General features: G+C 35.4%; 1 protein-coding gene across 3 annotated transcripts in view; it reads left to right on the top strand.

Annotated features, from left to right (window-relative positions):
* XIRP2 (xin actin binding repeat containing 2) overlaps positions 1-23,682 on the top strand; it is a 70,712-nt gene extending 47,030 nt beyond the window's left edge. For 2 of the 3 annotated variants that reach the window (XM_008998772.6, XM_054257577.2), the window contains exons 4-9: positions 3,793-3,900; positions 4,277-4,349; positions 5,378-5,511; positions 6,174-15,549; positions 17,972-18,105; positions 21,787-23,682. In XM_008998772.6, the coding sequence (XP_008997020.4) occupies positions 3,793-3,900; positions 4,277-4,349; positions 5,378-5,511; positions 6,174-15,549; positions 17,972-18,066 (9,786 nt within the window). In that variant the 3' untranslated portion in view covers positions 18,067-18,105; positions 21,787-23,682. The remainder of the gene's footprint in view (positions 1-3,792; positions 3,901-4,276; positions 4,350-5,377; positions 5,512-6,173; positions 15,550-17,971; positions 18,106-21,786) is intronic. The other variant, XM_035304633.3, reaches the window with a different exon arrangement.
* The last annotated feature ends 2,222 nt before the right edge of the window (positions 23,683-25,904 follow it).

Below are 25,904 nucleotides of genomic sequence, written 5' to 3'. Positions count from 1 at the left end.
TTTTCTATTAGGTCCAATAGTCACAATAATAGTGAGTTGCAAAAAAAAAAAAAAAAAAAAAAAAAAAAGCCTTTCCTTTTTCCTCATACTTTGCACTAGAATGAGTTTGCAATTTTATTGGGAAATTTACAACATCTTTCCCTATAATGATAATAAGAATGAAAAGTTGAATAGGCAGGATACAGATTGTTTTCTGTGAGCAGAAATCTCCTTAGAAGATGTGCATGTGAACAATAGATTTTTGTGATATATTTGATTAATATATAAGCTGGTATCAGACTTATGTGAGCTATGCAAACATCATAATATTGTCTTGTAATTGCACTGCATTTTCTTGTTTTAGATTTCAAAGTTAGCATATATATTACCTCTTTTTCTTTCCTGTAATGGCTCATGAGATGAAATACCTGGGTTTAAGTGTGATTTCATGATTTTCCCATGATTACAACATACCTAGTAGAGGAGGGAGTTAAGACTAATCTCCCATTCCTGACTACTGGTTAATCTACCTATGAACAAAATAGCATTTGTCTCTTGCAGACTGGTCTGTATTTAAATTTAATTTTCAGCAACCAATTTTATGAATTATTGATGCAAATTTGTGCCTGGTGATCTGACCAGAGTTCTTTGTAACATTTTATTTAATTTGATTTCTGCCTGAGCATTATGATGATTCAGTTTTTTACCTAACCCTATACTCTATAGACACCAACAATTAGAAAGGAAGTCAGATTTTAAAACCAAACTAAACTAGTTGCAAAACATGAAACAGTAAATGATAGAAACAAAAGCTTGGGATGTTTTTAAAAATATTTTATGTGAGTTACAGCAACCAGGGGGCAGTAGAATTGTTGCTAACATCCCAAACTAGTGTAGCAATTACAGTTCTATTTGGAAATAGCACATAAATGCTGAAGTAAAAACTTCAGACTTTAAACGAAATTTATGTACATTTGTACTGTTTATTTTGTGTCATCTCCTACAAGAAAATATTTTTAGAGATGATAGGCATAGATTGTTTTTACTCAAGTAGATACACATTAACTATAAAGTGTTTATCTCAGCAAATAACTGTTAAAATATGTTAAAATCACATTTATTTGTAGTTTTTCTATTCCAAATATTTTGTATTTTTCTCAACACAGAGATTTATGTCACTAACTCTACTTTTTCAGACTGGTGGCAGGCAGGTATCAGAAAGTCAAATTTACATGGCTACCAAGCAAGGTCTTTTTTTTTTTTTCATGTCAACTTGCTGTTAAGTATTAGCAAGTGATAGTGATGGTGCCCAACTAAAAGCCAGACTCTGTCATGTTAGAATATGAACACAGTGTCACTATGTCTTCAGAATTTTTAAAACAGAAATAATTTTTGTTTTAATTTTTGTAGATGTTACCTAATTAGAAACTTTAAAATCACTGTGTGGGTCAAATAAAGCATGTCCCCAGGCCACAGCGAGCATGTAGGCCATTAGGCAGAGAAATTATTCTACAGAAATCATCACAATGCCCCTCATAGGGACCTTGGTTTTGGTCAGGTGCCCACTCTCCTCTGCTACTTCACTGTTTGTTTAATTGATACTTCCTATTTCTCAGTGTGTGCATAAGAAAGCCATAGAATAATCCCATTACACGCCTAATAGATTGAAAGACTTGTCACTAGTATAAAGAGCTGTCATTTGTGCCCATGCATTTTTTTAATATCTGCAGTTTTCAATGATTGTTATTGCTCTCTCCAGCACAATACTATTGGTAGCCTCAAATAAAACTTGATTATGCAAGGCATCTTGTTATGTGGAATTCTGATTCTTTGATCTTGAACAAGTGAACATGGATTATTTATTTTCTATACTCATTCACAAGAACTATTTGTTCATTGTTCTGTCTTCAGTTTTGAGAACATTCCTGAAAAATAGGAGTTTGAATAGTATTAATTGCAAGGCATCTTGTTATATGAATTTCTGATTCTTGAAGGAATGAACACAGTTTATTTATTTTCTATACTTGTTCTCAAGAAGCTAACGCATGTTATTCATTGTGCTATCCTCAGCTTTGAGAACACTCCTGGGAAATGGGAGTTTGAATAGAATTACTGTAATAAAAGTTTGCTATTTTATTCATGCATGCATTCCTCACTTATTCATTATGTGAACTTTTTCTTAGCACAAAGTGTGTGTCGAATGTATTATCAAATATCATTTGAAATATGTGGATTATTAACTAGGCTTAGGAAGCACTCTGCTTGAAAAAAAATTACAGTGGTCTTCAATTTAATAAGATACAATCTACATTTAAAAGTATAAGTCCACATTTTGCCTTCAGTTTTTTGTAGGACTTCTAGGAAGGCCTCAACTTTTTTTTCTTAATCATCCTTCCTAGAAAAGCATAATAAGATCAGATTGTACTATAACATCTCTGACTAAATGACTAACTGCTTCTTGGTTGATGAGACTTTAAACACTGTATACCAACTACCCTTGAGGAAAAAAGTCTCATACATCTGCTGGCATTAATTTTATACTTATTATTAGTTTAAGATATTGGGATTTCTTAGTGTAAAGCTTTTTAACACTGCAAAAAATCTTTTTGATAATACTATTTAATTAATAATGATAATATACCCTTGTTCACTTGGCTATTCTGTACTAAGACAAATTTTTAAAAGTCAGATCTCAAAAATAGTATTTGTTATTCATTTGGATATCAAGATAAAAATGAAGTCTCAACTTCAGGCACATTCAAAAACATGTTCTTGTAAAGAGTCATCTGTCTGTACCCTAATTTTTGGATGTTAAGACTCTTAGCAGTATGCCAACTGCTTCATTATATCAATCAATCATATACTTGCATCAGAATCATATTCTATAGAAGAATCAGGATTGGATCAGCAAAATTAATAGGAGCTCGAAGTTTCCAATTCATTCAGGGTCAACTGTTGTAACTTAACCAAAATCAAGAGTAAGTCCACATGTGAAGATAAGGAGACATAAACTAGCACAATATGGCCTATTTATATTGGTTACATTTAATGGATATATTCTTAACTGAACTCATTGTATGTCATCATACTGAATGGCCAATTTGAAGACTAGCGTGTCTGTTTGTACCATACAAATGTGGCTTATAAACAACAAAAAAATATACATTCATATATTTTTTGAGGCTCATCTTTCTCATACTGAGTAATGCATCATTAACATTTATTGCTTACTAAGGGTAGCAGGCAGAATAATGGTCTCCAGATATAACTATGTCCCAATCCCCAGAATTTGTGACTACATTAAATTACATGGCAAAAAAAAAATTAAGATGTAGGTGGAATTAAGGCTAATTAGATAATTTTATGGCAATGAGATAATAGTCACTTATCTGGATTGGTTCAATGTAATCATAAGGGTCCTTAAAAGTGGAAGACAGTATCAGACAGATGGCAAAATGAGAAGGTCTCAGTCTGATAGAGCAAGGGCCATTAGCCCAGGAAAGTAGGCAACCTCTACAAGCTGCAGAAGGCAAGGGAATGGATTGTCCCCCGCAGCCAGCAGAACAGAATGCATACCTTCCGATACCTGTCAACACCCAGGAAGACTCATTCAGGACTTCTGACCTATAGAAGTGTAGGATCCTAAGATTATGCTGTTTTAGCCACTAAACTTGTGGTTGTTATAGCAGACAAGAAAAATAATATACTAAAGAATCTCAATTCGCTTCCAGAAGTTGTCACTGACATTGCATAAATAAAAAAAAGTTAAAATTTTTACTTTTCTTAAGGCATTGTCTATCTATTTGTTTTCAGGAGGCAATTCGTAGTAGCCAGGTTGACACTTCAAGCAGCCAGGAAATGGCAAGAAATGAACAAGAAGAGTCCAAAATACAGAAAATTGATGTTCATGGAACAGATATGGTAACTATTTGGAAATATAGTACTTTCAAACTGTTTCCAGGACTGTATGGAAATTCTGACTTTGTTGTAAGCATTTGCATTTATTGTCACTTACATATCTAGTATCAATATCTATCAGTGTTTCTCCACTTTCAAGTTGGAATTCTTTTTAAAGTAAAATAGGCACCCTCTAAAAGTATGATTGCACTTTAGATGTCAATTTAAATATATTCTAAGTGAATCTATGTGTTAAAATAAATGACAGAGTCTTAATTAGCATCTCTCAATGTACACTAAAGTCTTGGGTGAAAGTCACTGTAAAATGAAGAGTATGATTTGTAGTACTCAAATAATTGACTTCTTTTAAAAATTTATTTTCAATTTATCTTAAATATAGGTTTCTCATCTTGAAAAGCACGCCAAGGAAATAAACCAAGCATCTCAGTTTCATCAATATGTTCAAGAAACAGGTAAGAGTCTGGTATTATTCATTCTAATTCTCCTTTCTCCTACTGATGTGTTTGAGTTTGGATGGATGATTCCCAAAGCACAATCCTCCCCTCTGAGTAAATTTAGTAACTATGACTCGTGGTTCTAAAGATTCCTGAGTAGTATTTCCACACATGCTTAGATTTTGCCTGTGGTCATTGGTGCAATAAGTTTCTAAAATAGTTTATTGCCCATCAACCCTATAACACATCCATTCTAAAGCCTAAAGCTAGCCGCCTGTGAATTCCTTTTTGTCTCAGGGACCTACAGTAAACCTTGAAGTTTATCAAGATCCCTGAGAATAGAATTGTTATCTAGACTGAATTAATTTTAATAACAGATTTTAAGCACTATTAACTCCAGCTCTCCAACCTGTAGATATGAGATTAGACTACAGCTGAATTTGTGCAAGCTTGCACAAGGTTGAACATAGTTTGTCTTGTCTATAAAAATGGAATGAGTTTTGCTATCCCAAAGAGCTAAAAAAATAATAATTAAGGCAACTGTGACTGAAACTTTACTTAATTACATATCTGTATATTTATTTTGATTTTATTGCTTAAGAAAGTAGGTCTTCTGCAAATGCTTTTCTTGTTTTATAAATTTTATCATTTTTTCCTGAGCATAAAAGTAGAGCATGATTATAGAAAATTTGGAAAATCCAGAGATAACCAACATTTTTCTTCCTGTATTGTCTTACTATAATTCTTTCTATATTCCTAAATTACATAATGATATAATATGATATGTATGCTTGTACCTTGAATCTTTTTACTTAACATAAATTGTGAGAAGTTTCCCATAGCATTTAATTTCATCTTTTTTATTTTTTGTAGAGACAGTGTCTGGCTATGTTGCCCAGACTGGTCTCACACTCCTGAGCTCAAGTAATCCTCCCACCTCAGCCTCCCAAAGTATTGTGATTAAAGGCATGATCCCAGCCATAATTTCTTCTTAAACATAATTTTTAGTAATTACATAGTATTCCTGGTGTGTTTTCTGTTTATAGTCATTGATACACCTGAGGATGAAGAGACTCCAAAGGTTTCAACAAAGCTGTTAAAAGAGCAATTTGAAAAGTCTTCCCAGGAAAAGATCCTGTATTCTGACAAAGTGATGACAACCCCAGCCAAGCAGATTAAGGTAAAGTCATTTATTTACACAGAAACATATTAAGTATAAGACCAAGCTTAAAAATGCATAAGGTTTTCAAATTATTGAACATTTGAGGTGGCTTTTCAACAAAAAAATCCTGAACTAGCATTTATTTGGTTCCATAAGGAGAATATTGACCTGCATGCAAAAGGAGGTAGAGTAGAAACTTTTCACAATAGTGGAAAATAAGAGAAGAAAAAAGTATGTATTTTCTAAAGTCCAATAATTTACAGTAAAGTAATTAATTCAATTTTAAATGTCAGATGCTTACTCTGTTCTGTTTTAAATTCCAAGAAAAACAAAACAACCCTCAAAAGTACTTTAAGACTTTTACTATTTCCCTCTGGTTTATTCTTCATACCACTTTAAGTAAAGGGGAAAAAATCAAGATTATGTGTAAGTTTTAAAATACTGAATCATTGATAGATTGAATGGCAAATATAACTTTACAAGTGAAAATGTGTTATAGGAATGATAGTGACAAACATTGACTATTATTCCTAAGTAGGTATTTAAATGAGTATATCATATATTGTTCCCAATGGAGATATCATAGGAGGATCCAGGTTACAGACCAATGAAGGTCAGTGCCTAGGAAGCCTCTGCCACTACAGTCACCTTTATAAGATTTGATTTTCTCTCCCCTAAAGATTGAAAGTGAATATGAAGAGACTTTAAAGCCATCATCAGTTGTGGGTACCTCTTCCACTTCTTGCATTTCAACCAGTCAGGGGAAGGAAACATCAACCACAAGCTATACTGATCACAATGTCACTTCCTCAACTCTGGCACAAATTAATGCTATTTATTCAGGAATGACAGAAGAATTTCCTCCTCCCCCACCTGACATACTTCAAACTTCAACAGATGTGACAGCATTTTCCCAGTCCCCTGAACTGCCCAGTTCTCCTAGAAGACTACCAGTCCCCAAAGATGTATATTCTAAGCAAAGAAATTTGTATGAATTAAACCGTTTATATAAACACATCCATCCTGAGTTAAGAAAAAACTTAGAAAAAGATTATATCAGTGACGTTTCTGAGATTGTTTCTAGTCAAATGGACTCAGGGAGTTCAGTCTCAGCAGATGTGCAACAAGCCCGGTATGTTTTTGAAAATACAAATGACAGTTCTCAAAAAGATCTGAACTCAGAAAGAGAATACTTGGAATGGGATGAAATTCTGAAGGGGGAGGTGCAGTCTATTAGATGGATCTTTGAGAATCAGCCATTGGATTCCATCAACAATGTCTCTCCTGATGAAGGTGACATTTCCAGGGGCATTGCTGATCAAGAAATCATTGCTGGTGGTGATGTGAAATATACCACATGGATGTTTGAAACGCAACCCATCGACACACTTGGGGCTCATTCTTCTGGTACTGTAGAAAATTCAGAGAGAATTCCTGAGCTAGCCAGAGGAGATGTCTGCACAGCTAGGTGGATGTTTGAAACAAGGCCATTGGATTCAATGAATAAAATGCATCAAAGTCAAGAAGAATCAGCGGTAACTATCAGTAAGGACATAACTCGGGGGGATGTCAAGACTGTGAGATACATGTTTGAAACTCAACATCTAGATCAGCTTGGACACCTTCATTCAGTGGATGAGGTTCACTTACTGCAGCTTAGGTCCGAGCTCAAAGAAATTAAGGGAAATGTTAAGAGAAGCATAAAATGTTTCGAAACTCAACCATTATATGTTATTAGAGATGGTTCAGGTCAAATACTGGAAATTAAAACTGTTCATAGGGAAGATGTTGAAAAGGGAGATGTAAGAACAGCACGGTGGATGTTTGAAACACAGCCATTGGACACAATTAACAAAGATATCACGGAAATTAAAATTGTCCGAGGAATATCTATGGAAGAAAATGTCAAAGGTGGGGTGAGCAGGGCAAAGTGGTTATTTGAAACTCAACCTTTGGAGAAAATCAAAGAGTCAGAAGAAGTCATCATTGAAAAGGAAACAATAATAGGTACAGACGTCTCCCGAAAGTGCTGGATGTTTGAAACACAGCCATTAGACATTCTAAAAGAAGTTCCTGATGCGGATCCTGTACCGCATGAGGAGATAATAGGGGGTGATGTACAAACTACTAAGCATCTGTTTGAAACACTTCCAATTGAAGCATTAAAAGACAGTTCTGACATAGGAAAGCTTCAAAAAATCACTGCCTCTGAAGAAGAAAAAGGGGATGTTAGGCATCAAAAATGGGTTTTTGAAACCCAACCTCTGGAGGAGATTAGAAAAGATAAAAAGGAGTACACACGAACAGTGAAACTTGAAGAAGTTGACAGAGGAGACGTGAAGAATTACACACACATTTTTGAATCAAACAATTTAATTAAATTTGATGCATCACATAAAATAGAGGTGGAAGGAGTCACAAGAGGTGCTGTAGAGTTAAATAAATCTCTCTTTGAGACAACACCACTGTATGCCATTCAAGATCACCTTGGAAAATATCATCAAGTAAAGACAGTCCAGCAAGAGGAAATCATAAGAGGCGATGTAAGAAGTTGTAGGTGGCTTTTTGAAACAAGGCCCATTGACCAGTTTGATGAAAGCATTCATAAATTTCAAATCATTAGAGGAATATCTGCTCAAGAAATACAGACCGGAAATGTGAAATCTGCCAAATGGTTGTTTGAAACCCAACCTCTTGATTCAATTAAATATTTTAGTGATGTGGAAGAAACAGAAAGTAAAACTGAACAAGCTACAGATATTGTTAAAGGGGATGTCAAAACCTGTAAATGGCTTTTTGAAACCCAGCCAATGGAGTCTCTTTATGAAAAAGTTTCATTAATGACTGGCAGTGAAGAAATTCATAAGGGTGATGTCAAAACCTGTACTTGGCTCTTTGAAACTCAGCCACTTGATACCATAAGAGATGACTCTGAAACAACAGTCAAGTTGCAAACTGTAAAACAGGAAGAGATCCAAGGTGGGGATGTTCGTACAGCATGTTTTCGTTTTGAGACAGAAAATTTGGACAGCATACAAGGAGAAGCAAAGGAAATCAAGCCTGCTGAAATGGATATACAAGCTGGAGATGTTTCCAGCATAAAGTATAAATTTGAAAATCAGTCCTTAGATTCTATAAGTTCCTGTTCAGAGGAAGTTTTGAAAAAGATCAAAACCTTAAAAGCTGAAGATATTCAGAAAGGCAATGTTTTAAATTGTAGGTGGCTTTTTGAAAATCAACCAATTGATAAGATAAAAGAAAGCCAAGAAGGTGATGAATGTGTTAAGACGGTGACAGACATACAAGGTGGGGATGTAAGAAAGGGGTGCTTTATTTTTGAGACTTTTTCTTTAGATGAGATTAAAGAAGAATCTGACTATATCAGCACCGAGAAAATAATTACTGAAGAAATAACAAAGGGTGATGTAAGAAGCTATAGAATGCTCTTTGAAACCCAGCCACTCTATGCAATTCAAGACCGAGAAGGGCACTATCATGAAGTGACCACAGTTAAAAAAGAAGAGGTAATTCATGGAGATGTGCGAGGAACAAGGTGGCTTTTTGAAACAAAGCCACTAGATGCTATCAATGAATCAGAAACTGTGTATGTTATTAAATCCGTAACACAAGAAGATATTCAGAAGGGAGACGTTAGTTCTGTCAGATACAGATTTGAAACTCAGCCACTGGATCAGATTTCTGAAGAATCACATAATGTGCTGCCCACTATTGATCATATTCAAGGTGGCAATGTAAAGACAAGTAAGCAATTCTTTGAGTCTGAAAATTTTGATAAGAATAATTATATACGAACAGTAAGTGTCAATGAAATCCAAAAAGGCAATGTTAAAACATCTACTTGGTTATTTGAAACCCATACTATAGATGAACTGAGAGAAGGATTAGAATATGAAAATATCAAGACAGTCAGCCAGGAAGATGTGCAGAAAGGTGACGTTAAACAGGCTGTGTGGCTTTTTGAAAATCAAACTTTGGATTCTATTATGGAAGCACATAAAGATATCACAAAAATGACCAAGGAAGAAATCCCTCCTTCTGATGTCAAAACAACTACGTGGCTCTTTGAAACAACACCCCTTCATGAATTCAATGAAGCTAGAGTGGAAAAGATAGAAATTGTTGGCAAGAGCATTAAAGAAACCTTAGAAGATCTCTACTCTCAGAAAGTTATCCAGGCTCCTGGAATCATCATTGAAGCTGACGAAGTTGGGGATGTTCGAATGGCAAAATACAAGTTAATGAACCAAGCATCTCCTGAGATACAGAAAGAAGAAATTATCAGGGCTGATCTCAAAAATATAATGGTGAATCTACTTTCCAAAAGAGACTGTACCAAAAGAGAGATTTTGGTTAGTGAAGAAGAGAAGGGAAATGTTAATTTGACTAAAACTCAATTATTAAACAGATCAACTGAATTTCATGCTGAAAAAGAAGAGATAGTGAAAGGTGATATACGACAAGCAATAAAAAACCTGTTCTCTGAGGAAAGATCTGTGAAGAAAGGCATCTTAATTCAGGAAGATGAAAGAGGAGATATTAACATGACTATCTATTGTCTTCTTCATGAAAATGATGGTGACACAATTGAGCATGAAGAAATAATAGGAGGTGATGTCAGACGTACCATTCATAATTTATTGTCTTCCACATCAAACAATAAAATATCTGAAAGGGCTAAAATTGATGCCTCTGAGAGGGGAAATGTTCAGTTTTTCACAACTTGCATAGAAACTGGAGCTTTGGATTATCTCAAACAACTCCAGACAGGGTCAAATGAAACACTAACAGCTAAGAAACAAGAAGGAGAGGAAGAAATCCTTGGTGGTGATGTTGAAGGCACAAAACTGTTACTAAATAAAAGGCAGCCTATGGTTGAACGTACTGTTAGTAAAACTGACATCATCCCTGGAGATGTGCGTAATACACTTAAGGTTTTTATGACGGAGCCTCAGAGTGCATGTAAAATACCCAAAGAAGAGATTATAAAAGGTGACTTGACATCAACCATAAATTCCCTCAGCCAGGCCATAAATCAGAAAATAGCGACGAAAACAGAAGAAACTATAAAAGGTAGCATGCTAGCCACACTCAAGTCACTTAAAGAATCAAGCCACCGATGGAAAGAATCTAAACAGCCTGATGCCATTCCTGGTGATATTGAACACACTATTGAATGCCTTGAAAAAGCTACAAATACAAGGACAGAAATTCTGAAAAAGGAGCTTCTCCGAGATGACCTGGAAACATCATTAAGGTCTTTGAAAGAAGCACAAAGAAGTTTCAAAGAGGTAGATAAAGAAGGTGTAATCAAAGAAGATGCTCCAGTTGTGATGGTAGGATCCTCAGGAGAGCAGAGTACAGATATTCATCAGGTTGCTGTCCAGAAGAACGAAAATAGTCTTCTTCAGCCAAGGCCAGGACCATTTGAGCCAGCAGCCAGGTGGCAAGGGGGAGCACATACTCTCAGTCAAACTATGGGAAAATCTTGTCATGGCAATTTAATAGATGAAAGAACTGAGGTTAATCTTTCAAAAGCCCCCAAAGGCACTGTAAAGATTGTCATAGATCGTGAACAAAACAATGATGCTCTTGAAAAAAGCCTTAGAAGACTATCTAATTCACACCATAAATCTATTAAAAATGTATTGGAATCAGAAGATAAAATGGATGTCTGGACTGACATCACAGGAGAAGCACATCGTAGAGATGAAAATATGACCAGACAATTAACTTCAACTGGGTCAGTTAAGAATGATCTAAAAACTAAAGAATCAGACAGGGCAGTGAGAGAGCTGAAGAAGGATGATGTCTTTAATTCCATCCAATCTTTTGATACAACTGTTGGAAAGCAACAAACATATGAACTGAGAAATGACCACCAGAAAACGGAGGCTTTCCATACAAAGAGTCCTAAAAAGACCGAAAAAAATATTAAAATAATAACAGATACACAAAACTCCAAGCCCAGTCCCACCCAGCATCCAGTCAGCATGCCAGTTGGAGGAACTTACGACATATCAGGGGATTTTCAGAAGCAAACTTTGTTAAAGCAAGAAACAAAATATTCTAATAAGGATATAAAGCAAAAGAATATAAACCTTCAACCAATGTGGCAGCCTTTGCCTGTAAAGCAAGACATATCCAATGTAACAAAAGTGAAAGTCTCTGAAAAAAGTCACAATGCATTTAAGGCAACCAACGAAAAGCAGGAGACTGATGTTCACTTGAAAAGCCAGGACTTTCTAATGAAGACAAATACTTCCACAGACTTAAAAATGGCAATGGAAAGGTCCTTGAATCCAATCAACTTTAACCCTGAGAATAATGTAAAAGAAAGTGAGTGCCCCTTTCTGCCTCCATCTCCACCTCCTCCACCACCTTCTAATGGATCATCTGAAATTGAATTTCCTCTTCCTCCTCCACCTCCTTTAACGATGTTTCCTGAAAAAAATGGGTTTCTTCCCTCACTGTCCACAGAGAAGATAAAGGCTGAATTCGAAAGCTTTCCAGGCCTCTCTCTTCCTCCACCTCCAGTAGATGAGAAATCTGAAAGAGAAAGTCCATCAATGTTTCTACCGCCTCCTCCTCCTCCAACTCCATCTCAAAAATCAGGACATCTCCTTTCCTCCTCTGCTCCGGAAAAGCACAGTGGAGCCTTCATGCAACAATATTTCCAAAAAGAAGCCTTAAAGTCTCAGAATTCTCAGGCTAAAATCATAGTAGGAAAATCAGGTGAGCTGCCACCTCCCACATTGCCCAAACCCAAACTTCCCAAGCATATAAAAGAAAATAAGAACCATCTTTCCCCCAAGATTGAATTGGAAAACACCCTGTCAGATATGGAATGCAAAATTACTACCACAAAGGATCAGAAAAAAGTAACGATGACAACCAGCAGTGAACACACAGAGACAAAGCAGAAGGTTATTAGAAAGAGTCTTGATGAAAGAAAACAATTATCTATTGACTCTGCAAATTGTCTCTCACATACAGTTCCAGTACCTTCAGCACCCATGAAAAAACAGATTGCACCTGTTGTAAAATCTCATTCATTTCCAGAGAGTTCAGGACAACAAAGTCCAAAACCTTACATGAGAAAATTTAAGACACCTTTAATGATTGCTGAAGAAAAATATAGACAACAAAAAGAAGAACTAGAGAAACAGAAACAGGAGAGTTCTTACTACAACATTGTTAAAACTGAAAGCCAAACTCAACACACATCAGAGGTGGAAAAGGAAATGCCATTACATAAAAACAATGAGGAGGTTTCTCTATCTGGAATTGATTCAGAGTGCACTGTGGTTCAACCCAACGAAGGCTCTCAAAGTAATGCTCAGGTACTAGGAGTGTGTTCTGATAACCAGCTCTCCACAACATCACCAGTGACAGTCGTTGCCAAGAGGCTCCAACATGTTTTAGCAGCCTCAGAAGACAAAGATAAGATGAAAAAGGAAGGTTTACAAAGCCCAAGGGACATTATGCAATCCAAATCAGCTTGTGAAATTAAACAGAATCACCAAGAATATAGTACCCAACAAACACAACAGAAGTATTTGGAGCGGTCACACTTGCCCCAAAGCAAACCAATTTCCCCAAGTTTCAAAGTTAAAACCATCAAGCTTCCAACTCTAGATTATACATTAAATGAAACAGACCACAGCTATGAAAGTCATAAACAGCAATCTGAAGTTGATGTTCAAACCATTACCAAACAACAATATCTGGAAACCAAGAAAACTGAAGGAAGCACTGAATATAGTCATAAGCAATCTCTGGCTGAAAGACATTATCAATTACCTAAGAAGGAGAAAAGAGTGACAATAAAAGTGCCTACAGAATCCATACAGAAGAACCATGAATATAAGCTCAAGATGGTTCCTGGGAAGCAAAGAGAATTTGAGGGATCTGAAACAGGGAATTTACCAGGAAGTGAAGAAAAAAATCAGGGACCATCAATAATTGGTTCAAAAGAAGAGAGATTAATAACTGAAAGAAAACAAGAATATTTGAAGAACAAATCAGCACCAAAGGTCATCAAGCAAAAGGTTATTGATGCACATGTTGATTCACAGGCTCAGAATTTTCAGCAAACACAAATAAAGACTTCTGAAAGTAAAGCTGAACATAAAAAAGTGCCCCAGCCATATAATAGTCTGCAGGAAGAAAAATGTCTCGAAGTCAAGGACATACAACAGAAACAAGTCTTCTCTAATACTAAAGATTCAAAGCAAGAGATTACACAGAACAAATCTTTCTTTTCCTCTGTGAAAGAATCCAGGCAGGATGAGGAAAAATGTGCCGTAAATATAGTGGAATTCTTGAGAAAACGTGAAGAACTACAACAGATTTTGTCTAGAGTAAAACAGTTTGAAGCAGAGCCAAATAAAAGTGGCCTTAAAACATTTCAGACACTGTTAAATACTATCCCAGCATGGCTGATAAGTGAAGAAAGGAGAGAAGATGCAGTTCATATTGCCATGGAGAATAATTTAGAAAAAGTGAAAGAAGAAATAACACATATTAAAACTCAAGCAGAAGATATGCTTGTTTTCTATGAAAATATAATTCAGACAGCCATGATAGCCTCCAAAACAGGAAAACAGGGAAATAAACCCACTAGTCTTGATGAAACATCATCTAAAGTATCTAATGTTAATGTCAGCAAAAATAAACATAGTGAACAGGAAGAAAATAAAATTGCCAAAGAGAAAACAGTACAGCATCAAGTAGCAGCTCATCAGGAAGCAACTGTTGCCAGTCACATGAAAACCCATCATGAAATTAAACTCGATGATAGCAAGATTTCTCTTCCCTCTTTAAAAACACGCCCACCATCACCAACTTTTATCACAATAGAATCTACTGCCCGACGAATAGAAACCCCTACTACAGATAAGCTAGCTCAGTCCCCTGAAAAAGACAGTTACATTGAACCCTCACCAAGAAGGCCCATGTCACAAACATCTGAAATTCACAGAACAAACACTTCCCCTTCTTCACCCAGGAACCGCTCTGAACAACTTGTCAGACTGAAAGACACCACTGCAAAGTTATCCAAAGGGGCCATCCCATGTCCAGCAGTAACCTCGGTTCCAATTGTAGAGAAGAGATCTGAAATCATCATGTCTCCTGCAACACTTCGTCGTCAAATTCAGATAGAAACTCGTGGTAGGGATTCTCCACCTACAATCACAATACCAGTAAATATAAATCACGCTGCTAATGGTTCCTTCAGAGAATCTATGGAAGCTCAAGAGGAAGTCAGGAAAGTGGAGAAAAGGGCTACTTATGTTCACAAAGATGGACTAAATTCCACTGATCACGTAGTGCCCGATACTGAAAGTTATGATGCAGTTGAAATCATTCACAAGGTCCAAGTGCCTCCTTGCCTGTCAGAGCACACACAGAGATATGAAGCAGCCAACCGAACTGTTCAAATGGCTGAAAATTTTGTGAATGACCGTGAAAATGAAATAAACAGATGGTTCAGGGAATTTGAGCATGGCCCAGTTTCTGAAGCAAATTCCAATAGAAGAGTTTATGCAAATGGAGAATCAAACCATAATATAAAACAAGAAAGTCGTACATTTTGTAAGAAAGCATTTGGATTAACATCTTCAGGAAACACAAGTTTTACAGACTTTTCTTGCACACATCCTGGAGAGCTGCAAGAACAGATTCCTGTTAAACAGCCCAGGGTCTACTCTGAAACAAGGTCTCTAAGTGAACATTTCTCAGGAGTGGATGCATTTGAGAGTCAAATTGTTGAGTCAAAGATGAAAACCTCTTCATCACATAGCTCAGAAGCTGGCAAATCTGGCTTTGACTTCAAGCATGCCCCACCAACCTACGAGGATGTCATTGCCGGGCATATTTTAGATATCTCCGATTCACCTGGAGAAGTCAGAAAAAAAATTCAAAAAACGTGGCAGGAGAGTGGAAGAGTTTGTAAAAGCCTGGGATATGCAACCTCAGATGATTCTTCAACTGAGATGAGAACCACCTTCCAAGAGGAATCTGCATTTATAAGTGGTATATGAGCTTACAAAGTGTTAAAGATTAACCATTTAAAGGCATGTGTTCCATAGCCAAAATGATGTGCCATTAAAAAGAGTGTGTGGAAATAACCAATGTAACCTAAAACTAACAGCTTCTCATGTATGCTTACATAATCTTCATATACATATTTTACAACTTTCTTTTTACAAATGCATATAGCATGATTCACTTGTACTGTGTGAAAATAACAAATACTATTAAACAGACTACTGAGACTTATTGTCAAAGTAAATAAGGCTTTGGATAGAGCAACAGGTATAGCAATAATTTCATTTCATACAGTTATTCTAGACAGTAATAAATAATATCCCTTGACCTAATACTGACATATTTTAAACTGTCAGGTTTATATGATCCTTGCATTGAATTCAGTACAGACTGGTAGAAGTCCAAGACACAATTTACATTCTTCAAATGTGCTTTAGTATTTTTATTAGCCTGTATCTGACAAAAGTGTAGATGTGGAATTAGACCTTTTATATATATTCAACTCTTGATATTGAGCTGGATAAACTTAGTTTTCTCTGATGCCATATTTTTTATAACTGAGTTTTTTACTTTTCTAAAAATAAACTATAAATCACTGCTCAATAGACCTCATTCACAAATGAGCATAAATAATACATTTTTAAAAAACTGATTATATTTGTAAGGAGGGAGATTTAAATCATATGAACTTAGTATATGATTTTTAACAGAGAACAGCTCATTTCCCTACTTTTTACAATTAATGAGGCTTCAGGAGAAAAGAACTTTACATAATTAATGTGCATCAGTTTAATCCATTCTTTTAGACATATTGAAAGAAATAGCAAGCTAAAAAAATGCTGAAACTAATAATTATGCCTCCATCATATTTGCAACATATGTGTCTAGTTTATCAGGTTAATATGGTTCTTAATGTGCTTGCTTCTAGCATAATTAAGCAAAGCTGTCTAATTAATTTCAAATGCTCAGCTTCTGTTAAGATAGCACAAAAACACATAGAACATACAAAGAAACTTGGAATAAACATAAAATTTTGTTCTCTACTAGAACCAAATAAGCAAAGGAGTTCTTTCAGTGGCCCAGATTCAACATCTAGGCACTAAAGTAGATAAAATTATTTGTATAATGGATCCTGAGCATATTTGCTCTTATAAATAACTAATACCAAAACTTAGTCATTCTCACAGGATTGCTGTGAGGACAAAAAGCAATCTGAAGTGAAATTTCTGTGTTAGTTTTTGTTTTGTTTTATTATGTTTTGTTTTTTTGTTTGTTTGTTTGGAGATGGAGTCTCGCTCTGTCACCCAGGCTGGAGTTCAGTGGCCCAATGACAGCTCACTGCAACCTCCACCACTGGGATTGAAGCCTTCTCCTGCCTCAGCTTTCCAAGTAGCTGGGACTACAGGTGCCCAACACCACACCTGGGTCACATTTTGTATTTTTAGTCAAGACAGGGTTTCACTGTGTTACCCAGGATGGTCTCGATCTCCTGATCTTGTGATTGCCGTCCTTGGCCTCCTAAAGTGCAGGGATTACAGGTGTGAGCCACTGCGCCCAGCCAGTTCTGTGTTAGCTCTAAACAGCTATACAAACACTGGTAAGTAGTAGAACCCCTATTATTCATAGGGGCTATCATTTACATGAAAGCAGCAGGAAGTGAGTGTAGGTGCTTTGGAGGAGCAAGAAAAGATGTAGGAAAACTCTATAAAGCAGATGTGAGAATTCAAAAAGCTTCAAAATCTAAAGTCAGTTTGAGGACAAATGACCCTGAGTGTATTAATGTACTCAGGAGTCTCATACATTACAGTTAAGAGTTGATACCTTATAGTCAACCCTAAGTCATTGAGAAAATATTAAAACAAATACAGTGTCCTTGGCTTAAAAAAAACATATGTATATATTTTAGAAAGAGCTATCTAAAATGCTTTATGAAGTAAAAGCTTTGGACCAGGTTAGATATAAGCCTTTATATACAGGGAAAAGTCAGTTATCTAGAATGATAAGTTCTCTCAAGGATCTCTATTGCTGAGTATTATTTTATATATATATATATATATATGATATAGATATATATGTATATAACATATATTCATTAGACATATACGTACATTAAAACATACATATATAATGAACACATTTTACTCGTGCATATTTTCTTAAGCTATAAATATCTACTTGTACAATCTATAAATGGTAGAGGTACTAGAGTAATGCAGATCATCCTACCAGACCCTTAAATCTGGTGATAGGTTAGACTCTATCCAGAGAAGCATCATAAGGACAATAGTCTTAGAGCTTTCCACTTTAACCACATGGTCAGTTAATATGTGTTTGTTTTGTTTTGTTATGTTTTTACAATGTGATTGAAGATAATACTACAGAAGCCTTTGTAAATTTTTATTTTTAGAAACTGCTGCTCCAAGACAAGGAAATATGTATACTTTGTCAAAAGACAGTTTATCCAATGGAGTGCCTAGTTGCAGACAAGCAGAATTTTCATAAGTCCTGTTTCCGATGCCACCATTGCAACAGTAAACTGAGGTAAAATGCTTTGTTGTCTTTGCCACAAATATTCCAGGAGCCTGCAGTATATGTATCACCTCATATATCTAGGAAGATGCATATTGTTCCAGATCTTGCTGCTGCATCAGTTAACAAACCACACAGCGGGATTTGCTCATGTTCTGTTATGCGTTTCTGTGACATTTTTCCTTTAGGAATTTTACTTTCCTAATCAAATCCAAAAGCATCCCATTTGTCCAAACACAAAAATCACAGATGAGAAAAATTAGGAGTTACTGTGCAAATCAAGATTTTTTAAGTTAGTATGTTAGTCTAAAGTTTAGACTCTAGATCAGGAGGTAGCAAACATTTTTTGTTAAGGGATATATCATAAGTAATTTTGGCTTTGCAGGCCACACTGCTTCTGACAGTACTCAATTTCTATTAGAGTGTGAGAGCAGCCACAGATAACTAAACAAATGGGTGTGGTTGCCAATAAGTGGGCTTGGCTGTGTTTCAATAAAACTTCATACACCAAAACAAGTGGTGAGTAGGTTAGAATATACCTGTCTTTGAGAGAGACTAAGTTTTTAAAAACAAAATTGAAAATTTAGAAAAACATTAGTGATATGTAAGAGAAAACTGTTTTTTCTCTGGAGCAAACAGAAAAACCCTATCCACACAGTTAAAATACATTCATTTTCCAAAACTCTTGAAGTAAATGCATTTCACTGAAAGTGACATTTGATGTGTCTGTAGTCTGAGATGCTAAAATTGATTTTTTTTTTTTTTGCTAAATCTAATGTGCATCTCTCAGACTATATATTTTTTCTGAGTTTAATTGGCAATGTCAAATACCCCTCATGGCAACATGATTTTCCCTTGGTTTCCATGACAACGGAGTATAATGGCTTTCCACCTACTCTTCGGGTGCTCCTTCTCAGGCACCTGTGTTGGGGGAGTCTCTGTCCATTACCAAGATGTAAGAGGTCCTCAGAATTATGTTACGGGAATTTATTCTTCTCAATGTTTCTCTTCTTTCTAGTGAATCACATCCATTCCCATGATCTAAAACATCTATGTGATCATGACACTGAAGTCTGCACTGCTAGGTCAAATCTCCTTGTGTATCAGATGCTTATATCTCAATGGCTGATACACTTCTCCAATTAGATTTCTCATAAGTACAGCAAACTCAATATGCCCCATTTTCTTCTGTCTAAATTCCTTTTTTGACTGTATGGTCTTTATGCTATTGTATCAGTAAATGACATTAACATTAACTCAATAACCAAAGCATAAATTTATCTTTGGCTCCTTCCTCTCCTTAATTCCCCACATTCTCCTTCATTCCCTGCATTCAAGCCAAGTCCTGCAATTTCTGCCCCATAAATACCTCTTAAGCTATATATGTTTCTCCATTCCCATAGCAAGTATTATCTATTAGCACCACTAATTTCATTATCAAAGCATTTAAAAATGACATTTGCCCTCCCCATTTTTAAAATTATTAGACCACATCTTCAGTTTCGGGTCACATAGCCACTACATTCCATGTTATCTCCCTATGCCCTTATTTTGTCTTAGTTTTCAGGTTGCAGGATATTAATGCCCACCCCTAATGCTTACATTGATGTTTCTGCAGTTATTCTGATATTAAAACTTGGTTTCTAGTAGAGTTTTCAAAAAAACTCTCATGGAAACAATATTCCCTGAATTCTTACATGCTGATAACAATTTGTGACCTTTATAGCAAAAAGTCAGTTTTGCTGAAATTAAAATGTTTGGCTTATACTTCCTTTCATTGTATTTTTTGATACATTATTTTATTTTCTTCTGGCATAAAGTATTGGAATAGCCCGATAACAATCTAATTTTCTTTTCCTTATAAGACATATATTTTTTCTTAAAGATACCCAGGGATTTTTAAATTTTTATAATTTCAAATCTAGCAATTTTATTAGATTAGTTCTTGGCATTGGTAATTATTCATTAGTGTCAGTTATCCAATGTGCTCTTTCTGTATGTTGATCTTTGCACACTTTTTTATATCAAGAAAGTTCATTTTAATTATAACTACTTAATATTTAATCTGTTTCATTATGTAGTTTTCTTCTTCAAGATTACTGTTAGCAATACTTTGAATTTTTGCCAATTTTAATCTCTTTCTCTCAATTTTTTAAATATTTATTTCTTTCTGATTATTGAAAGGTTGTGTTTTCATTCTTCTGTTTCTCTTCTTAAGTCACTTTTTATTGTCTTTATTTGCTCTTGAATTTCTTTTAGTTTAGCTTTTGTTGCTGAGATTTTTCTCTTTCATTTCTATTTTTACCTGATTTCTGGCACCTCACTTATGAGATTTTAAATTCTGACTCACGATGTTCTTTCAGATCTTTTGTCATGTTCTTAATGTCTTTTAACTCATTTTGAAATCATAGATTAAATTTTTTATATATTTTTAGAGCATGTTTTTCTGGCATGTTTTCATTATCTACAGGGATATTATAATGCCCTTTGCTCTTTTATATTCTTTTAATAACTTTTTATATGATTTACCTTGATACATTTATGTTGCTCATTTCTATATAACATCAGTTTTCCCAAACCTCAGAAAAAGGAAAATCAGGATGGTCTTTGTAACTTCACAGAGCTACCTCTTTTAGTTTTCACATACTGATCAGAAAAATAAGGCAGCTTGATTTCTAAAATTTCCTGGCTTGGCTCCTCTCCTTCATATTTATCAGAACCTTCTCTTTCATTTCTGTAGTCATTATCCTCCTCAATCTTGATTCCACTCTCCTATTTTTTTCCTCATTTTGGGATTGTGTTTAAAAGGGGAGCCCAGTTTTGAGAGTTCAACCTCACTAGCCTCTTCAAGTCTTCCTTACCACAGGGCCCTTGTACTCATTGTCTGTTGGAGTGGACAAAACTCCTCCCAGTTTCAGCTGCTGTTCTCTGATTGGCATGTGATACTTTCCAGGAAATATTGGTTGGTTATTTTGTGGTCTCATATTTTCAGGTCCATCAGATATCTTCTTTGCTCCCTCTGCTATCACCAATACAGATGAGACCATCATGCTGCTCTTGTGTCTTTTGGTGGTTTCTTTGTATTTTGGTGTTGAGGAGGCTACCTTGTCACTTCATTTTGTTGTAAATATTACCCATGGGTTTTAACTTCTGCTATCTAGTTGTTATATCTGTTTTATTTGTACATTCATTGATATTCAAAAACTGTGCTGCTGCCTCTGTTCATTTTAATTTTAAATCACTCAATGTATTAATCTCTTTAAAGAGGCCACATATGCAATTGTTATGCATGCTTTCCAGCTCATTCAAAATCTAGTTAACAAAGGTGTTCATATAGTTGATTTGTATGTGTATGCTACTCAGGATTTATTGGGAATTGCAACCCCTCACATAAATCACTGAATTAGCACAGGTTTTGTCCTATCATTCTGCACCATCTATATGTGCCTTACCCTATAATACCTATTATGCCAATACCTGACACGCATTATGAAATTCTAAACACTGCAAGACACATATCATACAAAGCATTGGTGGTAATATTATCTAACAGATATGTTCAACTATTAGGGTCATTCCCATTGCTAGCAGCTTGAGGTTACTAGTCTGTAACGCATTGAAATAATTAATCCCCAATTCCCTATGAACTTATGGTAAATACAAAGTGCTAAGTGTTCTTTTTCTTTTTGGCAGTTTGGGAAATTATGCATCACTTTATGGACAAATATACTGCAAACCTCACTTTAAACAACTTTTCAAATCTAAAGGCAATTATGATGAAGGTTTTGGACACAAGCAGCATAAAGATCGATGGAACTGCAAAAAACAAAGCAAATCAGTGGAGTTTATTCCTAAGGAAGAACCAAATATGTGTAAAAATACTGCAGAAAACATCCTTGTACCTGGAAATCTTAACGAACATTTAGATGCTGGTAACGGTGAAGGGCAACGAAATGACTTGAGAAAATTAGGGGAAAGGGGAAAATTAAAAGTCATTTGGCCTCCTTCCAAGGAAATGCCTAAGAAAACCTTTCCCTTTGAAGAAGAGCTCAAAATGAGTAAACCTAAATGGCCCCCTGAAATGACAACCACTATATCCCCTGAATTTAAAAGTGAATCTCTGCTAGAAGATGTTAGAAATCCAGAAAATAAAGGACAAGAACAAGATAGCCTTCCCTTTTTGCAGCCTTCTCTGCAGTCCACCCATGTTTCTCCGAAAGAGGATGTTATAGGAATCAAAGAAATGAAAATGCATGAAGGAAGAAAAGATGAAAAGAAGGAAGGAAGGAAGAATGTGCAAGATAGGCTGAGTGAGGCTGAAGATACAAAGAGTAACAGAAAAAGTGAAATGGATCTTAATGACCACAATAATGTGGTTGTGCAGAGTGCTGAAAAGGAGAAAAATGAAAAAACTCACCCAACTAATGGTGCAGAAGTCTTGCAGGTTACTAACACCGATGATGAGGTGATGCTAGAAAACCATGAAGAGAACTTGAATAAGAATAATAATAACAATTACGTAGCAGTGTCATATCTGAATAATTGCAGGCAGAAGACATCTATTTTAGAATTTCCTGATCTATTACCCTTGTCAAGTGAAGCAAATGACACTGCAAGTGAAAATCAAATTGAGAAGTTAGAAAATACATCTAGAATCTCAGAGTTACTTGATATATTTGAATCTAAAAAGACTTATTCGAGGAATGTACTAGCAATGGCGCTGAAGAAACAGACTGTCAGAGCAGCTGCTGGCAGTCCTGTGCAGCTTACTCCAAAACCAAGCCTCAGTGGGGGCCTTATGGTAAAGGGGGAAAGTTCAATCATTTCTCCTGATACAAGCCTCTTAAACATTAAAGGAAACGATTCAAAGAACAAAAATTTACACTTCTTCTTTTCTAACACTGTGAAAATCACTGCATTTTCCAAAAAAAAAAAGAACATTTTTGATTGTGATTTAATAGATTCTATAGATCAAATTAAAGATATGCCATGCTTGGATTTAGGGGAATTTGGAAAGGATGTTAAACATTGGCATGGTGAAACAATAGAAGCTACCCACAGTAATGGAAACGCAGGTTTTGATGCCCTGAACCATGAATGTACAGCTAAGCCTTCGTTTCCCAGAGTGGAGGTGCAGTCTGAACAACTCACAGTGGAAGAGCAGATTAAAAGAAATAGGTGCTACAGTGACACTGAGTAAAATATCTCTGGCCACTGGCAGTCCACACTTAAGCACTGAGAGATATTGACATTTGGAAATAAGACTTTATGAATTTGGATGCCTTTTTGAGGAACTTGTTGTAAACATAATACTCAGAAATCTCATGTCTATCTCAATGGGATATTTCTTATATTATACCTTGTCATTTTTGTCATAATTCATTTACATCTACTTTTGTTTTAAACGGGATGAAGAGATGAAACAATATGGATATGTTTTCCATTCATATGGCACTTCAGCATATTGTTCTATTTTCCTATATAACATCATGGTTATGATTTTATATTGCTGACATTTGTCACAATTATTATACCTTCTCTATAATTTCTTCTGAAATAAAATTGAATCACCTAAGGTGCAAACCAAAATACTTCTGTAACTTTTTGCAATATATACTGTCATTCTAAGTACATATACTCTTTATGACTTGGGAAGTATTTGTTTTGAGGCAAGTATTTACCACACACACACAAAAATAATGCTGAAAAAAATAAAATACTAAACTGAAGGCACAGTATTATTAGAAAGCATAACATTTTCATTTTCTCTTTAACTCTGCATTTTAAAGATATGAGGGTTATTGCTCTTGAAATAATTACCTATGTTAAATTATAGAATATGTCTACACACAATTAATGAAGAAGATTTCCTCCAGAATAATGTGAAGTTAACACGTAGCAATTCACTGAAAGGTTTTGGATGTTACTTAAACAAATTATGCACATTGTATTTGTATTGCTTACTCTGGTAACTGACAAGTACAACAGTCATATCACTACAGTTTGTCAGATTTTCTTATCATATTTGATGAACATTAAGTTTTTCTGTCATCAAAATGTATTCTTTTAAAAATCTGGCTTCTCAATTTTCTGCTGCATTTGTCTTTTCTCAAATAAATTTGATGATTCTGAAAAAAATATTAACATAAATGAGTGGCTTTGCACATATATGAAACAGGTCTTATCCCATATTCTTCTACATAAACACAAAATATTGACATTCTGTAAATATGAATCCAAAATGCAGTGTTGAAAATTATTTCTTTTTAGAAAGCCTAGCAAATTCCCTCTTGCTAGTATGCTCTCAACAGGTATCTGAGACACATATTGCATTAGTTCCCTGGGGCTTCCATAATTAAATATCACAGACTGGGTAGCTTAAACGACAAAAATATATTATCTCACTGTTCTGAAAGCTGGAAGTACAGGGTCAAGGTGAAGGTATAGCTGGTTTTTCCTGAAGCTTCTCTCCTTGGCTTTCCAATGATCACCTTCTTGTTGAGGTCCACATGTAGTCTTTCCTCTGTGCACTCACACTCCTGGGGTCTCTTTCTCTTATAAGAGTATCAGTTCCTTTGGGCTAGCAACCACTCATTGGACTTCATTTAACCCTATCTGCCTTTTTAATGGACATATTTCCAAATACTGTCATATTGTGGGTTAGGGCTTCAACATATGAGTTTTATGGAAACACAATTCAGTTCATAACATATACTTTTACCCAATTAAATGAAATACTATGAAAATCTGGCAAAAAAAAATGGCCAGAGCTACAACAGCAAATTTGTTGTTTAAACTGAATTATTGCACTTTATCCTACCCTTCAAATATTCTGAATGACTCAGCATTATTTCTATAATCATTTATGCTAAGATAACACAATAGTTGCCAAGGAGAAAGAAATAATTCGTGAAAACTCATGTCATAGTATCTTACTGTATAGTTCCTTAGTATCAGTGATTTTTTTAAAGAATGTGACTCTTGCTTTACAAAAGTCCTCACTTTGAACTCTTCCCACTTAATACTTGTAGCCTAGTCCTCTCTTCAATTATGATAAAATTTAAGATTAAATGTAGCTGATGTGCACACCAGGGAAAAAGCTGAAAATGTTGATTGTTTTGTCCTTTCATTTAATCAACAAGCTGGCTGGGCACAGTGGCTCATGCCTGTAATCCCAGCACTTTGGGAGGCCTAGGAGAGTAGATCACATAAGGCCAGGAGTTCGAGACCAGCCTGGCCAGCATGGTGAAATCTTCTGTCTAATAACTACACAAAAAAAAAGTTACCTGGGCGTGGTGGCACATGCTTGCAATCCTAGCTACTTGGGATGTTGAGGTAGGAGAATTGTTTCAACCCAGGAGGTGGAGGTGGCAGTGAGCTGAGATCATGCCATTGGATTCCAGCCTCGTCAACAGAGTGAAACCCCATCTAAAAAAATCAATCAATCAATCAACATGAAATTTTGTGCCTTCATCTTTTTTTAAAAAAAAAAGTGTGGATACATAGTACGTACGTATATATTTATGGGGTACCTGAGATGTTTTGATATAGGCATACAATTAAAAATAAACACATCATGAAGAATGGTATATCCATTCCCTCAAGCATTTATCTATTGAGTTTCAAACAATCCAATCATACTTCTTCACTTGATCTTAGCCAAAAAGCCGAGAAGCAATCCAATCATACTTCTTAAATTATTTTAAAATATACAGTTAAGTTATTATTGACTATAGTCACCCTGTGGTACTATAAAGTAGTAGGTCTTATTCATTCTAAATTCTGTACTCATTAGCCATTCCCCCTTCACC

The sequence above is a fragment of the Callithrix jacchus genome, chromosome 6, assembly GCF_049354715.1.
Source record: "Callithrix jacchus isolate 240 chromosome 6, calJac240_pri, whole genome shotgun sequence".
Lineage (NCBI taxonomy): Eukaryota > Metazoa > Chordata > Mammalia > Primates > Cebidae > Callithrix > Callithrix jacchus.
Note: the sequence above shows the minus strand (reverse complement) of the source record. Positions and strands in the feature narration are given on the sequence as shown.